Here is a 21,541-nt window from a genome sequence, read left to right on the forward strand (position 1 = left end):
TATATTTCTATATAATTTTTTCCCCCTTTTTTATTTTATTTCTCTTTATTTTAATTTGTAAAAGGTTTTATCCGTTTTTCCTTAAATTTTATTACTATTTTTTATGTTATTGTATAACTTGACCGATTGTAAATAATGGAAATGGTTATGAACCAGTATTGTGCATTTAATGTGTCTGTATGCTATTGCACCTATGTCTATTTTTGAAATAAACTAAAAACTATATAAAAAAATATATACATATATATATATCTGATTCTGAAGCTTTTATAAAAAATAAAAATAACAGCTCATCCCTTCGCATCATAAAGACTGACATAAAAATAATCTGGATAAACAATGATCCTATAAGTACAAACCAAAGTTATTGAGGGCACAACTACAGGTCCATATTCAGTACTGACAAATGCTTACTGTGTATAAAGTAATGAAAGCAATAGTACAATAGATAACCACATAAGATTATAAGCTATACAGAAAAAGGCAATCAACAATACTATACACTAATCTTAATCATCTGCAGAAAAACCTAATACTACTAGCAAGCGAGTTATTTGAAAAAAATTATCATATATTGTGTTACCTTGCCGATGAGTATTTATTTATATATTAAAGTACACCAAAGCCTCGTATAACACGGTTTTTATATAACACGGTTGATGAATTGTGGCATATTTTTATACAACACATTTTATATAACACGGTTTCAGAAAAAAAAACAATTAAAAATTAATTAACATGTTTGATTTATACGCATATAGATCGCGCTACGACAAGATGAGAATTTAACAGTTACACAAGCTTTGAAAATAAATTCAATTCGAAATTGTATCGATATGGTATCTGCATCCATTAAAGAATCAATCAATCGACTTTAAATTCTTGCTGGAAAAAGCTGTGGCCAGAAGTAGTTCCTGGAGAAAATGTTGTACCACAAATAGAAGATGAATACCAAAGAATAATTAGCATTTGTCGTGGTATTAGTGGAGCAGGATTTCATGATATGGATATTCAAGATATCGGAGAAATATTGGAAGATCGTACGTTGAACAAAATAAATGTTAGATGAAACTACCATAGTTAATGACTCAGAAAGCAGTTGCAGCGAAGTAGCTAAATGTTTCACATTAAAAACAATAAATGACGGCTTGATAAATTAGAACATTTTTTATAGAAAATGATCCTATAACGGAAAGAAGTTTGAAGTTCAAGAGGGGATTACAGCAGATCTTGGCCCCTTATAACAAAATACATAGATTTATATGCTAAAAGTAGACAATCGCTTATTACAGATTTTTTAAAGATCAAATTCAAAAATACTCCAGAGTCCTCTGATGATGAAAACTTACAACTGATCTCGAAAAAGAGTCGAATATATAGATTTTTAAGTGATAGTGATGATGAATAAATGATCTATTATATGTTACATATTTTAAAAAAAATTCGATAAATATGAAAATATATATTTTTTTGATTGTTTATTTAAGAAATAATTTCGCTTTTTTCTTAGAACGCAAGCCTTAATTTTGTATGAACTGCAAACCTCGTATAACACGAATTTGTATAACACGGCGTATACATTTTTATATTAATACTCGGTAATCACAGACTGATTTGATTTGGATTTAGATATATCATTGGCACATCTAGCGTACCATTTATGATATAATTATTTGTGCATTCAATGTGTGATTTTCCTACATCTTTACACACAATAAAGTATATTATAAAACATATATAAATTATAATAATATGTAGAAGTATTAAAAAATCCATTACATATTATATAAATAAATAATATTCTCAGATATAAATATAAAATAGGCGATTTTGGTACAATTAATATCACGTCTGTCCTTAGCCATTTATATTTATCATTTACTAATAAAAGTCCATAATAATAAATCTGATTCCTAGTCGCGTCACCCATATTGCATTACGCTCTCTCGTTATTCGTCCCACGGCTCGCTTTTCGACCAAAAACGAACCAAATCGATCGCCTTTTTTTACCAAAATCGGGCAATAAACTGCTCTCGGAATCGGCCGACGACAGGCCCAACAACGTCGAATGTCAAACAGGCAATAAAGCCATATTTTTACTCGGGTCCGAAACTAAAATGGTAGCATCGATGTCGATAAATGGGCGTAATGATATTTTGCGAATGTGTGTGTGGAACTAAAATTACCACTCTTGGACGCGAATGGTCCATTTATTGAAGTAGTTCGGCATTATTCCAAATGCAGTGGATTTAGACGCCGGAACTAGAACGTACAGTGGGACTTTAAAAAACATTTGAGTAGTTAACTATTTGACCTTTTGACCTGCAGACTTCTCCGATCCGCATTAATGACTTCTAAGTGATATATCAGTAGTGTATTCATCATTAAAAACTTGTAACTGTCTGACCTGAACTAGACATCTCACTGCATGATATCCATGTGTCTTTTTAATGCAACTATATTGCAAACTTCTTCATTATTCTTGTTGGTTAATTTTATTTATTAAATTAAATGTAGAAATATCTCTAACACAAGGCCAATTTTAAGTTATTATCTATCAGTAAGACGCTACCTTCCTTTCATTTATACGAACATGTGGATCAATGGTCGATTTCATAATGAGTTGAAATTACAATAACATATGTGAGAATTATGAGTACTTCATATGAGCGTAAGTGCCAAAATCTTGCCTTATAAATACAGTCGCAAAAAAACATTGATCCAATCTGGATTTTCATTCGTTTCAATATAATGCATAAAGTAGCAGTAGCATTAAAATTTCAAACGTTTAAGTTATGCAGGCAACTCTTCCATATGGGTAATATATCAATGTTTCTCAACAGGTCAACACCCCAAAGTAGATTCGTGCCGTCCTTCGAGCTATAAAACGACCCTAAAATCCCTAAAACGGCTCTTCTATCATATAAAAAAATACACACACCATTGGCAAACTGGAAAGAATTATTAACGAAACGCGTAAACGCGCAAGGTCCGAATATTAATAAAAGAGGAGCACATAAAGGGTAGCCGTTTGATTGCCGTTTTCATCTTCGGGCACGCACACCGAAAAGTTTCGATGCATATTTTATCGTTTAATATATACGAGCCGAGCCGGCCGAAAATTTCCTTTAGGGTCCACTTTAAAAGCTATTTTTTTCACCCTTTCACGGGTTGATTTACTCTCGGTAGTATCGCCGGGAAGGCCCAGGGTCCCGCGGGTACCCCCGCCGCGGTACTAACCGCGTTATTACCAAAAATTGAGTGCAAATTCGAACCTAATTTATATGTTTTTGCCCGGTAGGTGGATAGGTAGCCAAAAGTGGGAGGCTTTTTCGGGCGGACCAATTGATTTTGGGCAGGGCGATAAATTAAATTTCATGAATGCAAATCGAGCGGCCGTTGTTTCAGACCGAAATATTATTAGCATATTGGATATCATCATTCTGATAGGGGTGCGTGGGTTGCTCTTCGATATGAATGATATAGTGAGTGGTTGTGGTGTTAAATTTAGAAGAAATCGTGTATTTATACGTACGATTGATACACCTTCGTCTGTGCAAAATTAATTTTCCTCTTTGCTTATTGCCTAAACCTATTTTAATTCTAGCAGCGTTATTTTATAATATATTAACAATAGATAATGTATACTTATTTTAATATAAAATTATGTTAGTACAAGAATAAAAATTGTTGCTACCTCTGTCCTTATTATAGCAATTACATATATCAATACAGTAAGCCCCCCTATAGCGTTCCCCCTTATAATGACGTTTCATATAGCGTATGCGGCAGTTCCGTTCCCCCGTATAGCGTAGTTTTTGTTATTGTTTGTCCTTGACATCGCTAGACGTATTCTGTGACAGGCGAAACACTACAGTAAGAAAATATTTATTTTTGTATAGCTATGGAAAAAATTATGATCAAGCAAATCAATGTACACGTTTTTTTAATACATTATGTATACACTTTTCAGTGGGTTTCAACCATTCTATTTTTTTATATTAAAATTATTTAATTATGTAATACATATCTATCACAGATCTAAAAAAGTATTAATGAATCATAAAATATATTTAGATATATCATATAAGACACTTTATATCCAACACTCAAATTTTAGTGCATTTAAAATAATCGTATTCTTTCTGAACTTAGCTAATTTTTTATTTCAAAATGAATATACAAAACCCATTTAAATATAATTATTCTCGCGCACGTGTAGCAATAAGAACATAGGGCACGTGCTCTTGTTTACAAAATAAACACAAAAGCATTTAATACGTAATAAAAAATAAAAATAAATTGATTTGCTGATTTCGTTAAATTCACAAAATACAGTTAAAAAAAAATTACCTCAAACTTTGTATGGTTGCCTAGCTCCCTATAACATAGTATTTCTATAACGAAGTCCCAATATCTACGCTATAAGAGGGTCGACTGTATATTTTTAATAATATATCGATGATCTTATGTGTAAATTTGGTAAATGTTTAGCTATGTTTAGACATGTTTTAGTAATACTTTCAGTGACTAAAAATATATTTGATTCAATTAGACCACTTTTTTATATTTATTTTATAAACATAATAATTTTTTTTTTCCCAAACAAAAATTTACTTTCAATTAATGACATATTAAGATTTGCATTTTGAGAGCTAATTATAAAAAATAGCAAAAATAACGTTGAACAGGCTTTTTGGAAGCAGCTAAAATATTTATGATTCTATCGAAACAAATTTCATTTTAATATTAAAATAATTTCTTCTGTAGATTAACCCTTTAGGGAGTATTGCCGTACATGTACGGCGGTTAATCTTTCACTGTTTTGAGGTACTTCAAAGTGTTATATATTTACATATAATATAATTATTATTTATTTATATATATAACTGAAGAAATAAAAAAATATTATAATTATAAAACATTTTTTTTTAATTTAAATTTTTGTAAATAATTTTTATATAAAAGTACGAAATAAATTAACATATAAATAATATGTTATATTAATTTTATACAAAAGCCGAATAATTTATAATAAATATATAAAATAAATTACCAAAATTTAATAATAGGGAAGTGTTACAATAAATTTTTAAAACATAGTAATTCAGAAAAATAGTAAGATAAATCAAAGCAATAAAACTGTTTTTTTTTTATAATTATTCACTATAGTAAATGTAATATTCAATAATAATAAATAAATAACAACATAAATAATTATGGGAATATATAATACGTAAAATTAACTCACTCCCAGGTGTATACTGACAAATTAACAAATGTTTACAAATTAACTCACTACCTAAATGAATGTTACAGATATCTTAAAAAATTAAATTCAACAATAATTTTAATGACTGGTAAAAAAAAGAAGCAAATTTACAATTCCTACGTCTACGATTAAATCTACATTAACTCAGAACACGCATAATTTCTTCATTACAAATGATTTTATTAATATATTATAAGGGGACCTGACAAAGCCGCGCCGGACAATCCCGCGCCGACTAAGCCGCCCCGACATAGCCGCGCAATACAACCCCGACATTGCAGCGCAAATAAAAATTATAAAATTGAATAAAATGAAAGAAAATTATTTTTTAATTCTAATTATTTTGTTTTGTGGACAGCTCTATCACTAGTGATTCGCTTTTTGAACAGTTAGTCGTAGATTGGATGATGCTGGACAGTTACAAAATATACCGAAATAAAAATAAATCAATACAATATCATTAAAAAAAGGTTAGGTTGTTTGGTTCTACAGTGAATGTCGGCGCGAGCGGTAGCGAGACGCCTCCCTTTTCCTATATATATATATATATATTTGTAATTATTAATAAATAAAAACCATGTTATAAAATGAATTTTGTTTTGACTTTGCGCGGCTATGTCGGCGCGGCTATGACGGCGCGGGAATGTCCTGCGCGGCTTTGTCGGGGTGCCATATTATAAAATAAACCTAAATGGCCAACTATACGTTGAATGCTTAAATTGTAAATACCTAGCAAATGGTAAAATGACTTCTGTGTTTACGACTTAATTTATGTTCACTCAAAATAAGCGAATTTTTTTACAACTATAAAACAAGCTTAAATTGTCAACCACAAATTTAATGCATTGTTTTCTACATCATTGCTGTAAAGTAAATATATTGCTAATAAATGTTCACTGCTAAGCTTTACATCGACTTAAAACGAGCAAAATTTTCGATTGCAAATGATCTTATAACTATAAAACGAGCTTAAATGACAAGAACAGAATATAACTAAAAAACACTGGTGTTTACGACTTAACCTATGTCCAATCAAAACAAGCGTAATTTTATAACTATAAAACGAGCTTAAACATGATTTTAAAGTAAATAAATAGCTAAACAAACACGTCCAATCAGACCAACATCTGCGAGCAATTTGTCTGGCATTTATATGCTAGAGATGCTTTATTTTTTTGTTGTTATTTCTACTATCTTTATCACCATAACACACTATATTCTTAAATTCTTTATTATTAGTAATAAATATACTTATTAAACTTTGCCTGTCCTTCCTAACAGTAATTATTCTATTACTATTTTTAGTAAATAGAATAATTTTTTTAGTTAGTGTCGAAACATATAATTTCGACCATTATCTCCTTAAACACACATATAAATATCCATAGTCAGAAATTGGAGATTGTACATGTGTTAGATTGGCGTAGGATGGTATCGCAAAACCAAAACCAGTGTCATGATTGTGACTGGAGATGACGTTTCATTTAGACAGTTTGCTAATCGAAGCTCTGTTGTTCGAAATTACTATGTACGCTACTGTCAATAATACTACACACGAATTATATTGAAGCATTATTAATAACATCAAAGACAATAGACAATAACAATCTGCGTTTTTATATTTTACAGAAGGATTTAAATGTAAATAATTTTTAATTTAACTGTATATATTTTAGTAAATGTGTTTTAAAATTTATTTGATCTATGTGGATTGCCATAGCAAAACCCACTATATGCTTCATCAATGCAGGGTTGCCAAGAGGGAGAAAGAGGAGCTTAATTCATAGCAAGAATATATTTATAGAAAAGTAAAAACCGACCTCAAATAATGAAGCTGAACTAAACTATAGTTATTTGAGATGTAAGTATTTCAGATATAAGTTCTTTTAACCATTTTTATACATATAGGAAATAAAATGAGCGGAACATTGCCTTCAAAAGCACCAACTTTCACAATAAACATTCTTATTCAAAGGGACAGATACGCGGCTCCATTTGTGTTAAAAATTGTTAGAGATGAAAGAAAATATTCAACGAATGTAAATTAATAGCAGTAAATTCAGATATTCGATCTGAAATTCAGATCAAATACTTAAGGAAGAAGCAAAAAATTAACGAACAATTAACAACAGCACCAGTTGTATTTATATATAAATATAATGTTTTCACAGAAATGGCACGATTTTATTGCTTTTGACATGGGCTGGGAATTCATCATATGACAACAATGAGCAGCAAAGAAAACATGACAAATAATCAGACAAATATTATGAGTAAATATTTTTAATAATTTTTAATGCCTCTTTAAAATATTCAAAAAATATGTCGCAATGGTGGCTAATTTTTATATTAATTTGTAGCATAGAAAGGGTTAACTTGTACCTATTATTATTTATCAAAAATTTTATTACGATGTTAAAAAATATATATAATGCCATTTTTGTAATGAGGCCCGGAATCATTGTGTTCTCAGGGTCCGGGCTCGCTCTTTTACATGAACTCTCTATTGAATATTTTTTTTTGTAGTGAAATTTATATTTAAATATCATCCAAAAAACATACGTATGTGTGGACAGATATAAATAGCTTAACAAAAGTGTTGGTTTCGGTCAGGTGTTGAAGAATACGATGCACATTATGATATGTTAGCACCTACAAATCGAATGCCATTAAGAATCGGTGATAAATTTATTTTTGTGTATAATGGTACACATTGTATAATACTTGTACCCACGCCCACTCTTTTAGATTTAAATTTATCGCGTAACAGGTGATTGGTACCTGGGTATATCAATCGAAGCAGCATAACCGTATTTCCAGTATGTAAATCACACGACCAGAGCAAGGTCTTTCGCGAGCACGTTATTTGGAGACGTTGGTCTTTTTCGATGAAATTCGATCAATATCGTATTTTTTGCTTGTTCGTAATGTGTTATTAAAGCCTATCAATAAGTAAAACATCCATGCGCGTAATAATGAATATCCTGTCAGCAATTAAAGATTGGCGATCAAGTTTGAGCCGGTCGTACAATGATAAATCGATTTCCTCAATAATGCTGCAATCGAACTTAATGGCCTTTTTAACGGTTGCTCGAAGGACGTTGAATTGTTACACAAATAAAATATGTATTGCGATATTGAGTAATGTGTCGTTTATGTTGTTCAATAATTTAAAGAGATGGCACATAACCAATAACGTTAAAAAAATAGCATTATAATTCCAGGATTGCTAAAAAATCTATGTTATAAATATCTTTAATTGAAATAATTTGATTACTGATTATTGTAACAATGTGTTTATTGATCCTTTTAACTTAACTTTTAATCAGCAACCGCTAAAATATGAAATACTAGTAATTAAACTAATTATTGCAAGACCTTTATGGTTTATTTTATATACACAAGCATTTTAAATTGGTCATGATTATTTTAATGGTTTTAAATATAGAGTATAATAATAAGACCTTAACTCTCGCCGCAAATTAAATTCATCGGTAAAATAAAAATCGTAATGCCTGCACTACACTCTCAGGAAGTTGTCCGAACCGAAGTTACAAATGTAGTCGGCAAAGACCTGCGGCCGTGAATGACGTTCGGATGGCGGCTTCTGTCACGTACAGCTGGCATATTTGCGCGCGATCGAAAAATGTGCCAAATAATCGCAATTTTTAAATTGTCATTTTATTAAGTTTGCGTGGGCACTCACCAGTACAATATCAATGAAAACTTTTCGGTCGTAAATATTCAATTTGTCGGCTTTTGCAAAATGCCATAAGGCATAAAAATGATACTTCAGAATACGAACACCACATCTGTGACTATCCTTGAATTTGTCGCCATCGATTTTAAATAAGAACTCGTTTGGTGTGACTTTAATCTAGGAAAATACATAAGGATATTCGAAACGATTTTTTTAAACAAAATGAAGTACCGCTAATAATTTTTTAATTATTTAATTTTATATGAAAAAAATATAATAACGATATCTGTTTGAAGAATATACTATCAAAAATATAATTAATCCCTTTTGGTGCCTTAAAATATTCAAAGATGTCAGTAAGAGTCTGTTGAAGTCCCCGATAAGCATGTGGTATTATAACTTGACCACGATGCAGCGCTCGACATGCGTGTTAACCATAGGACGCTTACGCACATACTGAAATTGAAGCGTTCTATCTCAGTTTGCGAAACACCATATCATTATCTCTCTCACTCTCGTCACTTAACACGCGAAAAAGCGAAAGGGGAAGTATCTCACCGCTCGCGCTCGAAAGAGCAGCTCCGACTTCGGTTCCTTTGACTTCGGTCTGTTTGCCGACAATGTTCGGAAGCGCTAGAAGCTGAGCAAGTCGACTGAATTATTTCCCGTTCTAGGTAACCTCGGACAACTTCCGAGAAATTTTAGAGCGGGCAGAACCGAACTCGACCGAAGTAACCCACTATATTCTCCATCCTTGGCCAACCTTGGCCAACTTCCAGAGAGTGTAGTTCAGGCATAAGACAAAATTACGAGTATTTATTACATTGATTATGGATTAAATAATAAATCAATAATCTACAAAAATGGACATACCAAATCTTATTATGTATTTTCAAAGAAAAGTTTATTAAAAAAATCCATTTGTATTCGATTAAAAATCATAAAATGTTAGCTTTTAAAATACAGCAAGCAATAGTTAAATACTGCATTTAAAAAAAGAAAATCCTAGTAAGAAAAATAAAAAAGTTTTTCCTCCTACGATTTATTTATTAAAATTATGACAATTATGACATGACAGGTTAACCTAATACTGATATTAACTGAGACACTAAACTGTTTTTAAGCACAATTTTTCAAAAGAATATAGCAAATATAACTTTATTTAGTTTTCACATAAAAAAATCCATTGTATGTGGATGAAATGAAAAAGCATAAAAATATTTTTTTGCAGCAATTTAAATTATCTGAACGCCACTGGTTGTAATCGCGATTATTTTCTAGGCAAACTAAAATCCAATATTTCTGATTCTGTAGATTAACAATAATTTACGTTTACCGGATTTGGTTTCGAATTCCCACCACTTTTCGAACATCCACGTGTATCCGCAATATATTCGCTGACACAGCGCACGGTCGCCACCCCTGCGTCATATAAAGCCTCAAAACGGTACTATCCGTTTGAAGTTATAGAGATAAAGCTGTGGATTATCATCGTTCGATATTGGTTCCAGCGTTTGTAGTATATTAGATAGGATTTGGCGTAGATGATTAGAGGTTAGCCGGACGAACGTGGGATTCGCCGCCGTGGGCGTTTGCTGTAATAATTCTGTACATGTTCATGTTTTAAAAAAATAAATAATATAACACAAATCGAATTGAATATGATGTGTGTACAAATAGCGAGAGAATGTTTCTGAAGAGCGTTGTAAAAAAATTGATTCAGAAGTGTGCATGTGTGGGAGGGTGCGATTGTTGAGTGTCTCTCTTGATATTCGATCCTAATTGCAATATACAGATATACTGTGTACAGGTTTTTGTTATTTTTATTTCAATAAATGTGTTATGTTTGACTATCAATAAGGAATCAATCATTGTATAGCAGAAATATTGCTACGATATTTTATAAAAAAATCAAAACTAATTAATGCACTGTTTGTACTGCACATATATAAAAATAGATTTTATGAAAGGTATAATAACACTAAACTATCATATTATTGCTACAAAAATAAGTTAACTTATGTATGTACATATATATTGAATTACAAGCTAGTTTGAAATCTGTCATTATTTTTTCACTATATAATCTATTATACATATGCATATGAAATGTCGCTTTTACGTAATAATATATAGTGCTATGCAAAAATATTATTCATACAAAAACAAGATTACCTAATGTATATATAGTACGTAAATTAAATTGTATGTTTATCATCAGAGTTTTTCAATACATTTTTTTATATATATTATCGTTTTTTTCTATATTTTTTTAATATTCAAAAGTAATATACTGTAAAGCTTTAAATAATATTTGAACTAAAAATATTGGAGAAAACGGTTAAATTGCTGATAAAAATATTTTTTTCTAACATTGCAGGGAAAAAATATTGAAATACATTTTCACTAGTAAAAATCTATTTTACAGTTCTAGTTTATATAAATATTTATTCTTAAGATATCGATGCCTTAAGCGTAAATTTTCTAATCCACAAAAAATATATTACCAGATCTAAATCTTATAGAGAATTTATGGGCAAAATTAAAAGAAAATGTTGCACGACACAATTGCAGATGCAATGGAGAAAATTATAAGTTATTAGTTGACAGTATTCCAAAAAGGATTGTAGCTGTAATTATAGCTGAGGATGGGCCTACTAAATATTAAAAATAAGCTCAAAATAAACACTCAGATTTTTATTTTATTTTCATGAATTTTTAAGATATAACACATTTATTGCGGCACCTCATTATTATGGCCAAGTTTGTATAAATATAAAAGCGTCAAGGGTGTAAAAAAGCGATGTTAGTAGCGATTTTTGCTAGTAAAAATACATATCTAGCAGGGAAATTTTTCACTAAAACAAGTATATTTATATCAGTAAAATATAATTCTACAAATAAATATACATTTTTTATAACATATATTATATAAAATCGCTACAAAAAATCAGCATCATAGTGATTTCGTAAAGTTTTTTTTATTATAAAAAACTCTTCAAAATCATATAATAGTATATCAATTTATAATAGCAAAAAAAAGTTATTATCCAGCAAAATAAAATATAAATTTTATAAATACTTAGCTGTAATTATAGCTAAGGATGGGCCTACTAAATATTAAAAATAAGCTTAAGCACTTTTTTATTTATATTTTCACGATTTCTTTCAGATGTAATGCATTTATTGGGGTGCCCCATTATTATGGTCAAGCCTATATATTTTTAGTAGTAAAAATATAAAAGGGTCAAGGGTGTAAAAAAGCGACGTTAGTAGCGATTTTTGCTAGTAAAAATATATATCTAACAGTGAAATAGTTTTTGGATATATTTACACTAAAACAAGTATATTTTTATCAGTAAAATATAATTTTATAAAAAAATATACGTTTACTGTAACATATATTATATAAAATTGCTACAAAAATCAGCATCATAATGATTTTGTAAATTTTTTTATTAAAAAATACTTTACAAAACGAAATCATATAATAGTAAATCAATTTATAATAGTAAACAAAGTTATTATCCAGCAAAATAAAATATAAATTTAATAAATATTTGGTCGTAAAAAATAATTAAAAACTTATACAACAAAAAAATAATACATCAGCAAAAAATATTAAAACACTATAACACACATACAAATTTTTGCTAGTGAGATAAATTTCCAAAATTTAACTTTTTCTCATTAAATGAATCATAATTTTACGTTAATTATTAAAAATAAGCTCTACGTTAATTTAAATAGTACTATGCGTCATACTTACATGTATGAGTTACAGTCAAAGCAAGAGTATTAAAAAACAAGGAATTTTGCTTAAATTTAATAATAATTTTGTGGCAAAGCTAATTGTTGAAAGTAGTATGTTACATGAATGTTAGGCTTGACTTAAAGGTTATATGTCTTCTTACATGCAAATAAAAAATGTATTTGCATACAATCAAACATTTAGTGTCTACGCTCAAATTGGTGCGTTTATGGTATCCATAAAAATATCCAAATGACATAATTACATTTTATTCAAATTCTCCACATCTCCCTAATATGGATTTTCATCAACGCCGAGCCGTAAACGATTACGAAACGGCAATTCCACTCTGACGATCGAGCATTTAGATACACTCACACCAATTTGTGGTATTTTTTGGCCTACGCACTTTTTTCTCAATCGCGCATTGTTTTCTCGTAATTGGTTACCTACCGTCGATTGTGTGCGCGCAGTGCCAAATCAAGGGGGGTCAAACGAATCGTGTCGCGGCTCGGGTTATTGGTCAGAACATGTGGGCGACTCGACAGCCGAAACGCCGCTGCCTACCGCCGGATAAGGCCACCAGCGACAGGTGATGCTTTTGAAACGCCAGCCTTTGTGCCTCGAATCCGCTGTGGCACTCTCTAATCCCACGCCCGGTAATTAATGACACACACTTTTGTACGTGTGTGTGTATGTGGTGGTGCTAGGGTAAGTGGTCGATAAGTTTTAGGGGTTCAGATCGCTCTGAAAGTACGAAAACGCTGGAAATGAAAACTGTTCATCCTATGCAGCAAATTGCTACAATTAAAATCCATCTATTTTGTATTTTGTACTTAGTTATGTTTGCCTTTACATATAGAAAAGTCAAGATTATTACCTCAATTACACAATGACTTCACAACCAATTTTACTAGATATAAATTACTCAGCGTTATTTTGTTGTGTGACTATCCACATGCAAGAAAGACATTTTCAGGACAGTTGACCAGCGATATGACGCTAAAATATCATTTCCAGCGCAATTATCGCTTGTTTAATTGTCAAACAAATAATATCTTTGTGAAACAAAACAAAACATTTCGACGCTATGGCAAAAACTATAATAGTTTTACAATATATTAAAAGATAATAACATAGATCTAAGAGCTTAGTTAATAACTCGCCACTAGTGTATCTCACGGAAAATCGACAAAGCCTAAATCTTCAGAACATTGAAGTCCAGAGAAAATCAGCCTTTCCAATACGATACTCAGATTTGGTACAACTGCCTCGATCTTGAGCCTCGAAACGGCGCAGAGCTACAATAAGAACAATCCAGCTAGTATCTATGTATATTAATCGAGAATACTCGACTTCGCTATGCGGAGCGCGTGTCACTTTAACAATTTATTGCCGACTCGCGTGCTGTGCGATACGCTAGTTTGTAGCGTCCTCAAATATATGGTTTCAATGTCTGAAATTCAAAAGAAGCGAAGTACTTCTTGAAGATGAAAAGACTTCGAATAAATTTCTAATATTTCTTTAACTTGCCAAGATGCAGTTTTGACAATCGCTTGGCGATTTTCAGCTGTGCCTTTGAGAGTCGCGATCGCGTCCTTTATTCCTGGGGTCGTGACCAGAACATCAGTGCCCGAGAGCGCTCTTTTTGCATGAGACATACAGCTTTTTAACGAGCTTGCCAAATACAAATATGTTACGGCTTAAGGAGCTGTGAAAAATTATTTGCGATGGTGCTTATCTATTTTAGGTGTGCGCCATGATTGTTTTAAATATTTTATGATGTAATTATTGTTTCTTTAATGCGCATCATGACGCATTTCGAGAAACTTGTTTAGTCATGATAGTCAGGTTTGTAATATTGCAAAAGAAATAAGTATATCAATATAAATTAATATTGCAAAATTTTGTATATCTGAACCATATATTTCTAATTTCATTCGTATCGTATAATTATAGACTGCATAAAACTAACGTGCTACAACTGGCAAAATTTCTTGAAGGAAAAAATATTTTTCTCGACATTTAAATTTTTTAAATAATATATATATATAATATATAGCAAAAAAACATATTTTTTTATTCTTTTACTGAATTTATAACATTTTTTTGTTAAAGTTTTTATGAACTTTTAATAAAATGTAGATGAATTTACTACTACAATAAAATACAGTGTGTTTTTATTTCTTTGCTATAATTAATAAACAATGTATATTGCCTAGGAGTAATTTTGTGAGTTTCTGAGTATTCATATTTGATTATATGCTTACTTTTTGTTCCTAATGATTAAATATTAAATAAAATATATGTAACTGTGTTAGATATTACATCAAACGATTATTTTAATGCGAACATTGTATTAAACAAACATAAAGAGACATATATTTAGTAAAAAATAACAGTAATATCTTAATCCTTCTAATATAAACATTATTTTAAATGAATAAATTTGGAATTCTTACTTTTTGCCAAAACCTTATAGTATTCCTTAATATAGAATTTTTGAGAATTGTTAAAAATAAAATTTGATTTTTAAAATCTATGTGGATGGTTATTTGCTATTATACATATTATCATTTATAATCAAAATGTGTTATTCCATAATACTAGAGCAAAAACACTAGCTAAATTAAATTATAAAATAAATAAAAATGTGCTTCGTCGCTCAGAAGTGGTAACTGATTGTCCTACTTCAATAGGAATACAGATTTCATCAGCATATATAATATATACGCAATCAAGCCTTAATTATCTTGCGATACACAAATATCATTTGAGGAACTTAATGGCACTGTTTGCCTTGTATTATCACCTTGTGCATAGATCACACTTCTTTGGTCTATTTGCCAAATAATGTAACCTGCGAACAGCAAAGGTCCAAAAAAAGTTTCCCAGAAACTTGTACATGAATAAATACAAATATCAACCATTTTTATTTCGTAAGAAATCTTACAAGGTATGCTGGGATATGATTCTCTTGAGTCGTGTCGACGGGTGTACTTAGTAAGGCAGTTTTTCAAATTGCATAAACACCATTCAAAGATTCGCTTATGAATGGGCGGAATTTTATTCAGGTACTTGCAGTTTATAGACGCATTATGTTCTATAAATTATTATATATAAATTATAATTAATGCATTATTAAGTGAAATATAAGATTAAATACACATTAAAGCATTTAACCAGTATATAATATTTCCATCTTTAAAATGAAATTAAACTATACATAAAACAACTTTATTAATTACTGTAATAAATATTTAAAATAATTTAAAAAATACATGTATTTTCAAAAAGTTTCCTTAAAATCCTCAGCGCGGCACAACTTCAAAATTGTATCCATATAATCGGACGCCGCTTTCGAAAATAAGATTTAATTAAAACTTTCCGCCCATCGGGATTATTACACGCGATAATGCAAAACACACCCTGGGCAAAGTTTCAAAAATTTCCTATTACACAATACACAACCTCGTAGCATGTACGTGTGTATAGTGTGCACTCATATCTGAGCTGGAGCTTATTAGTTCAATAAAACGAGGTGAAACTTTTCGTTAGACCATTGCTGAGTTTCGGATAACGGCCCACGCACATCTGCACGAACATTTTCTGCCCACGGTTATCGACATTGTCCACTTTCATTTACAAACTGTTCGTGGTGGACATGGTAAGCATAGAAGAAGAAATACTTTTTGAGAATTCGCAAAATAACCTCGACTCCCGTGGCGCTCCTAATAAGTTTAGAAAGTAAAAAACCCGAACTTGGAATTGTTAATCATTTACAAAATTTCGTTTTTATTTTATTTTTAATAAATTTGGAACAGAAATATTATTTAAGTTAAATTATAAAAATATAAATATTTTTTTATATGAGGCAGGTTTGAAAATCAACCGTGCGTCGAACTCTACTCGATCGATATCATATATGAAATTCGATAAAATATAGTTTAATCAATCATATAAACAAAACACTAGCTTAGAATCTCATGTTATATATTCTAGAATCCATTTTGTATATTTAGGCATTAAAAAATATCACAAGCTAAAATGTTTAAAAGATTGAAAAATTAACAACTAATAATTAAAATTTTTATATCAAGTAATATTTCCATGAAATATTGTATAAATAACTATACATTGCAGTAGAAAACTAATTTATGTAAAAAAAATTATCATTATAATAATAATAATTTAAGAATTCATAATTATAATTTAGAGCACAGATTTATTTTTCTAAATTAACGAAAATTAATCTATGTTGAATTTCATTGCATAATTTATTATATAAATTTTGCTAGAAATATGTTTTAATAATTTTATCAAAGAAAAATTGATTAAAATAAAAAACATTTTTTAAAATTATATTAGAAAATATTTAAATAACGAAAGCTTTGAACTAATGATCTTATAATTAAAAATATAATTTTATTTAAAATTATTTTTTAATTAAATTTGCTGCAAAAAAATAAAAATATTTTTTTTATATGAACCAGGTTTGAGCCTCAACCGAGCGTCGATCTCTTTTCGATCAATTATTTCGAAAATCCAATAAAACACGTTTCAACAAATTTATATATGGTTAAACCCCATTCAATATGCAAATTCGACACTAGTGCAAATACAATGCTGTCTGTTTAAAAGCGATTCGTACAAAACCATAATAATTAGAACGGTTTGCGCCGATTGATGGAAATGGGACTCTGGGACCGGTTGTATGGTTACGGCGATAAAACCATCAATGCCAATTGGGCCACCCCCAAATAATATATCTCTCTAATGAGAATTCTCAGAAAACAACTATAAATCTCATATAATATACGCTATTACTCCCCGAGACTAATTCACAATTAAGAGACCGAATTTATCTCTTTCTGACAAAAAAATAGTTTCGCTAACTTTTCGTTTTCTTGCATATATATTATGTTCGCGATAAGCTTTTTATATCTTAGCTAAATAAACCTACATTATGTAATTATATTCTAAAAGTAAAACTTTGTGTTATACATTATTACGAATAACCGCTGAAACTATTTTACTATGAATCAAACTTAACTTTAGTTATTACTGTATTTAATTTATATTCTTAAATCCTTATTTTTTTATCAGAAAGAGCAAAACTTGCAATAAAAATACTGTCATAAACCGTAGATCAATTTAATTAAATAGAATATTCTGACTCACCTGATATAAGCAGGAACAGGGCCAGAAGGACGTCTACAGTTCTAATCATATCCATGGCGAAGGAAGTAGCCAGAGTATGGCTTCAAGCAGAATCCATAAGCGTCTTGTAACACTGTCATAAACACTCACAATTTTTATAACATTTCAAACAACATCACTGAAGTAGAACATCGATCACATGTGTCATAAACTTCGTCAAACGCGAGTTTTAAAACAACAATTATTTAAACACTATATTTGATTATTACAACCAAAACGAATATTATTATTTAAACAATCTTAACTAAGGTCACAGTGACACACAGTTTTAAAAACAGTCGAGATTAAATTCGTTTTCCAATCGGATCGTGAAAAAAATGCGAATTAATCCCATTAGTAATACTACCTGCAATTTAAACGAAACATGTATATATTGTAAACGTATATATGTGTGTATCTCGTGTAATCGATATCCATTTTTATATGTTACGCCCCTTGGACTTTACTGGTTTTATCGGAATGCGATTATGTTACACAAAAATAAAATTACATTTTATCTGCCCGAGCGTAACGTTATTTAATATTTTATCGCATAAATATATATAAAATATTGTTGAATTATATTACTGCGAGAGAAGAATATCAAAGCTTGAAAAGCTCGAAAAGAAAAGCTCCGATTCTCGTTTGACCTTTGGAATAATAATTTTCAAATAGCATTTAATAAAGCGATTTTTTTTGAACGGCACTAATCCGGCCCTCGTTTTGTATTATAAAATTAACGATTAACGAATGAAAAGCTCGCTTTTGTACATTGTATGTACTTTAAAGAGTAATAAATTAATTTTTAATAAATTGGTTGGGTATAAATTCTATAAATTTAATTATTATTAAATAGTTTTATTCTTCTTTTGCACAACACTTTTACAATAATTTATTTAAAATAGAATCTCTCCATTTATACAGTTGACATACTGTTATACTTCACAAGAAAAACTACAGGTGTAATAGTGTATCTAACTGTAACTAAAATAATGTGATTTCAGTGTTTATTGGTGCAGAATTGACAGCTCAATATCTTTTTGTGTTAAAATAAGAATAAAACATTATTTTACAGTATTGATTAATGCAAACCACGGACTGTTTTAGTTTAAAAGAAAAGCTTTTCTAGTTTGTATTTATTAATAATTATTAACTATATATATTATATTATTTTTTTATTTATTTTAGCACAGTTTAATAACTATATTTGTATTAAAATAATAATTTATAATATTTTTTATTTGTAAGTACATCTCAATTATAAATATATTAAATGTGAAAATTAAATTCATAAATTGAATAATTCTATGCATAAGTTTAAGCAAAGTAAAAAGTCTTAATTTAGAAAAGATCGTTAGCTTAATATTAATAATAACGGTTATATTATTCAAATATTTATATTCAACTGTTTTTTGTTTTTATTCGGAGTAAATAAAACTTTTATTGATTATCTGTTGCTATGAAAATATGAATATAAGATAATTGTTTATGCCATTTTCATTAATAATCCAATCTATCTATACGTCTTTATATAAATAAAAAAATATGAGAAATTGTACGTATTTGTCAGTCTCTATAATAGATACAATTCAAATATTTGCTTTATCTGAAGTATCTATTAAATATGTCAAAGAAGCACAAGCAAAATAAATAAATGTAATAACATTGCTTCTATGAAAATATATAAAGCAAGTAATGAATTGAGTCAATTATTTCACTAATCTAATATCTCTTTAACAAATTAAATTGCAAAAATCTTTAAGTGCTCTATTTGTCACTGTGTTAATATAATAAATACTATTTTAATATTTGCTCGTTTTTTAAAATTATCCGTTAGTATTTGTTTATATATGTTGTAACGGTTATCTGTTTTAAATAATTTGATTGTTATTTTTCTAGTATACTACGCATGCGAGAGCTAATAAAAACATTTAAAAATAAGTGGAAATAAGAAAAGATCTTAAATGGTCCATTCCCGATAATCACACGCGTTTTTCTCTACTGTTGTTACTATCTCCGATACAACTCTATCTACGTAATGCCTGGGTTAGAGTCGATATAATAAATAAAAAGTAAGTAAGATCTTTAAGTGTTCAATTCTGCATTAGGTCACACGTTATCACTTGTTTCGCACACACGCATAAATGGAGAGATCACTATTCCATCCCCGAAATCACAAATTTTCACAATCACAGATGTAAACAATCTCCGGCCGGCTTTTCCCTCCCTCGAGTCACTTACGTCGATCGAGCGACTCTGATTCCGGATTATTATTTTCGCCGATTTAGCTAGGTATAGCTGTCACACCACTGACCGATCACTGTCGACCGAACCGAGTGACGAGTGACGGGGAGTATCGTAGCGGTACAGATATAGAGCGACCGCGAGTTCGTCGCGCCGCGGCGGCTGGACCAACACTGAGGAGGCTCCGCTCGCAGGAGGTCCCAGCGCGAGCCGATCCCTCTGCGTCTCTCTCGGATGACGGGGTATCTTGCGCAAGAGAGAGAGACAGAAAGATCGCCCGGACGAGGGCTGCGACAAATCGGACCGTATATATAATATATATACAGGCTAATTTATATATGATAATAATACTTTATTTCGTAATTCATATTTTTTATTTAATTTAGGATCAGACACATAAACTAATAAAAAAACATAGCATAATGATCATTATTATTAATATTTACATGTAAGCTATTTATTTATTTGTAGCGACTTACCTAAATTGTCGCGTTTAAATTAACTCGATCCGTTAAAAAGTGATATAAAATTGAAACTGTGTATTTTTTAAATATATTTGCAGCGACGCGTGCATATTAAGAGACACGGTACACGCGCGTCACACCGCAAGCGGTGCCCGCGGATCTGGTAGTCGTCGGAAAATACGGCCTTACGATTATTTTCAACGTATGTGGTGGGGATATGGCATACTGACACGACGGTGTATATAATGTGACACAATCCCGCAGGAAAACAAGTAGTGACGACCGCAAAAAAGACCTACATTTAACCGGTATGTTTTAAAATAGTAGACAATATAATGTAGGGAGCCTATTTATATATGTATTTATTTAGGTTTATTAAGACACTCTGGTAGCACTAGCGTTTTTTTGGTGACTCTGATGAGCTCGCAAGCCGGGGCTGATCCGCGCCCCATTCACTTGTAATATGCATGTAACTATAAATATTATTATACTGTGGCTCAATCTGTGCCACCCGTCAATTCCCGTCACCAAAATAACATTAAGAGTGTCGCTCTTTATCAAAAGTAATTATGTAAAAAACAAAGCGACATAAATACCGTGAGAGTATGCGCGTTTTTAAATCTAAATTAAAATACAAACTCTTAAAACCGTTTCTGAAGTAAGGCAGTGAAACTATTTTATTGCTCTTAAATTTATGCAACCCATAACAAAAACAAATAGTAAAACATATAAGTAAAAAAATCAAAGATAGTATCATTTATCTCCTCCCATTTCCCCAATCATGAATAAATCAATATTTATGCCATAAAAACTCATTTTCACACATTAATTTAGCTATGAACCGAATCATAGTCCGTCAATACTCACCTACTTTCAGTCACGATCGCGTCCCTTATTCTTATTCGCTGCGG

The 21,541-nt window shown here is 30.3% G+C and overlaps 1 protein-coding gene across 1 annotated transcript in view; it reads right to left on the reverse strand.

Moving 5' to 3' along the window:
• The window catches only part of LOC148235412 (nephrin-like), a 630,188-nt gene extending 609,893 nt beyond the window's left edge, over positions 1 to 20,295 (reverse strand). Inside the window, exons 1-2 of the mRNA XM_088186958.1 lie at positions 20,164 to 20,295; positions 17,905 to 18,289 (exon numbers count right to left, since the gene is read on the reverse strand). Of these exons, the coding sequence (XP_088043084.1) occupies positions 17,905 to 17,959 (55 nt within the window). The 5' untranslated portion in view covers positions 17,960 to 18,289; positions 20,164 to 20,295. The remainder of the gene's footprint in view (positions 1 to 17,904; positions 18,290 to 20,163) is intronic.
• Positions 20,296 to 21,541: the final 1,246 nt, after the last annotated feature.

The sequence above is a fragment of the Plectrocnemia conspersa genome, unplaced genomic scaffold (genome assembly GCF_051122295.1).
Source record: "Plectrocnemia conspersa isolate PC_06_02 unplaced genomic scaffold, ASM5112229v1 ptg000005l, whole genome shotgun sequence".
NCBI classification, from domain to species: domain Eukaryota; kingdom Metazoa; phylum Arthropoda; class Insecta; order Trichoptera; family Polycentropodidae; genus Plectrocnemia; species Plectrocnemia conspersa.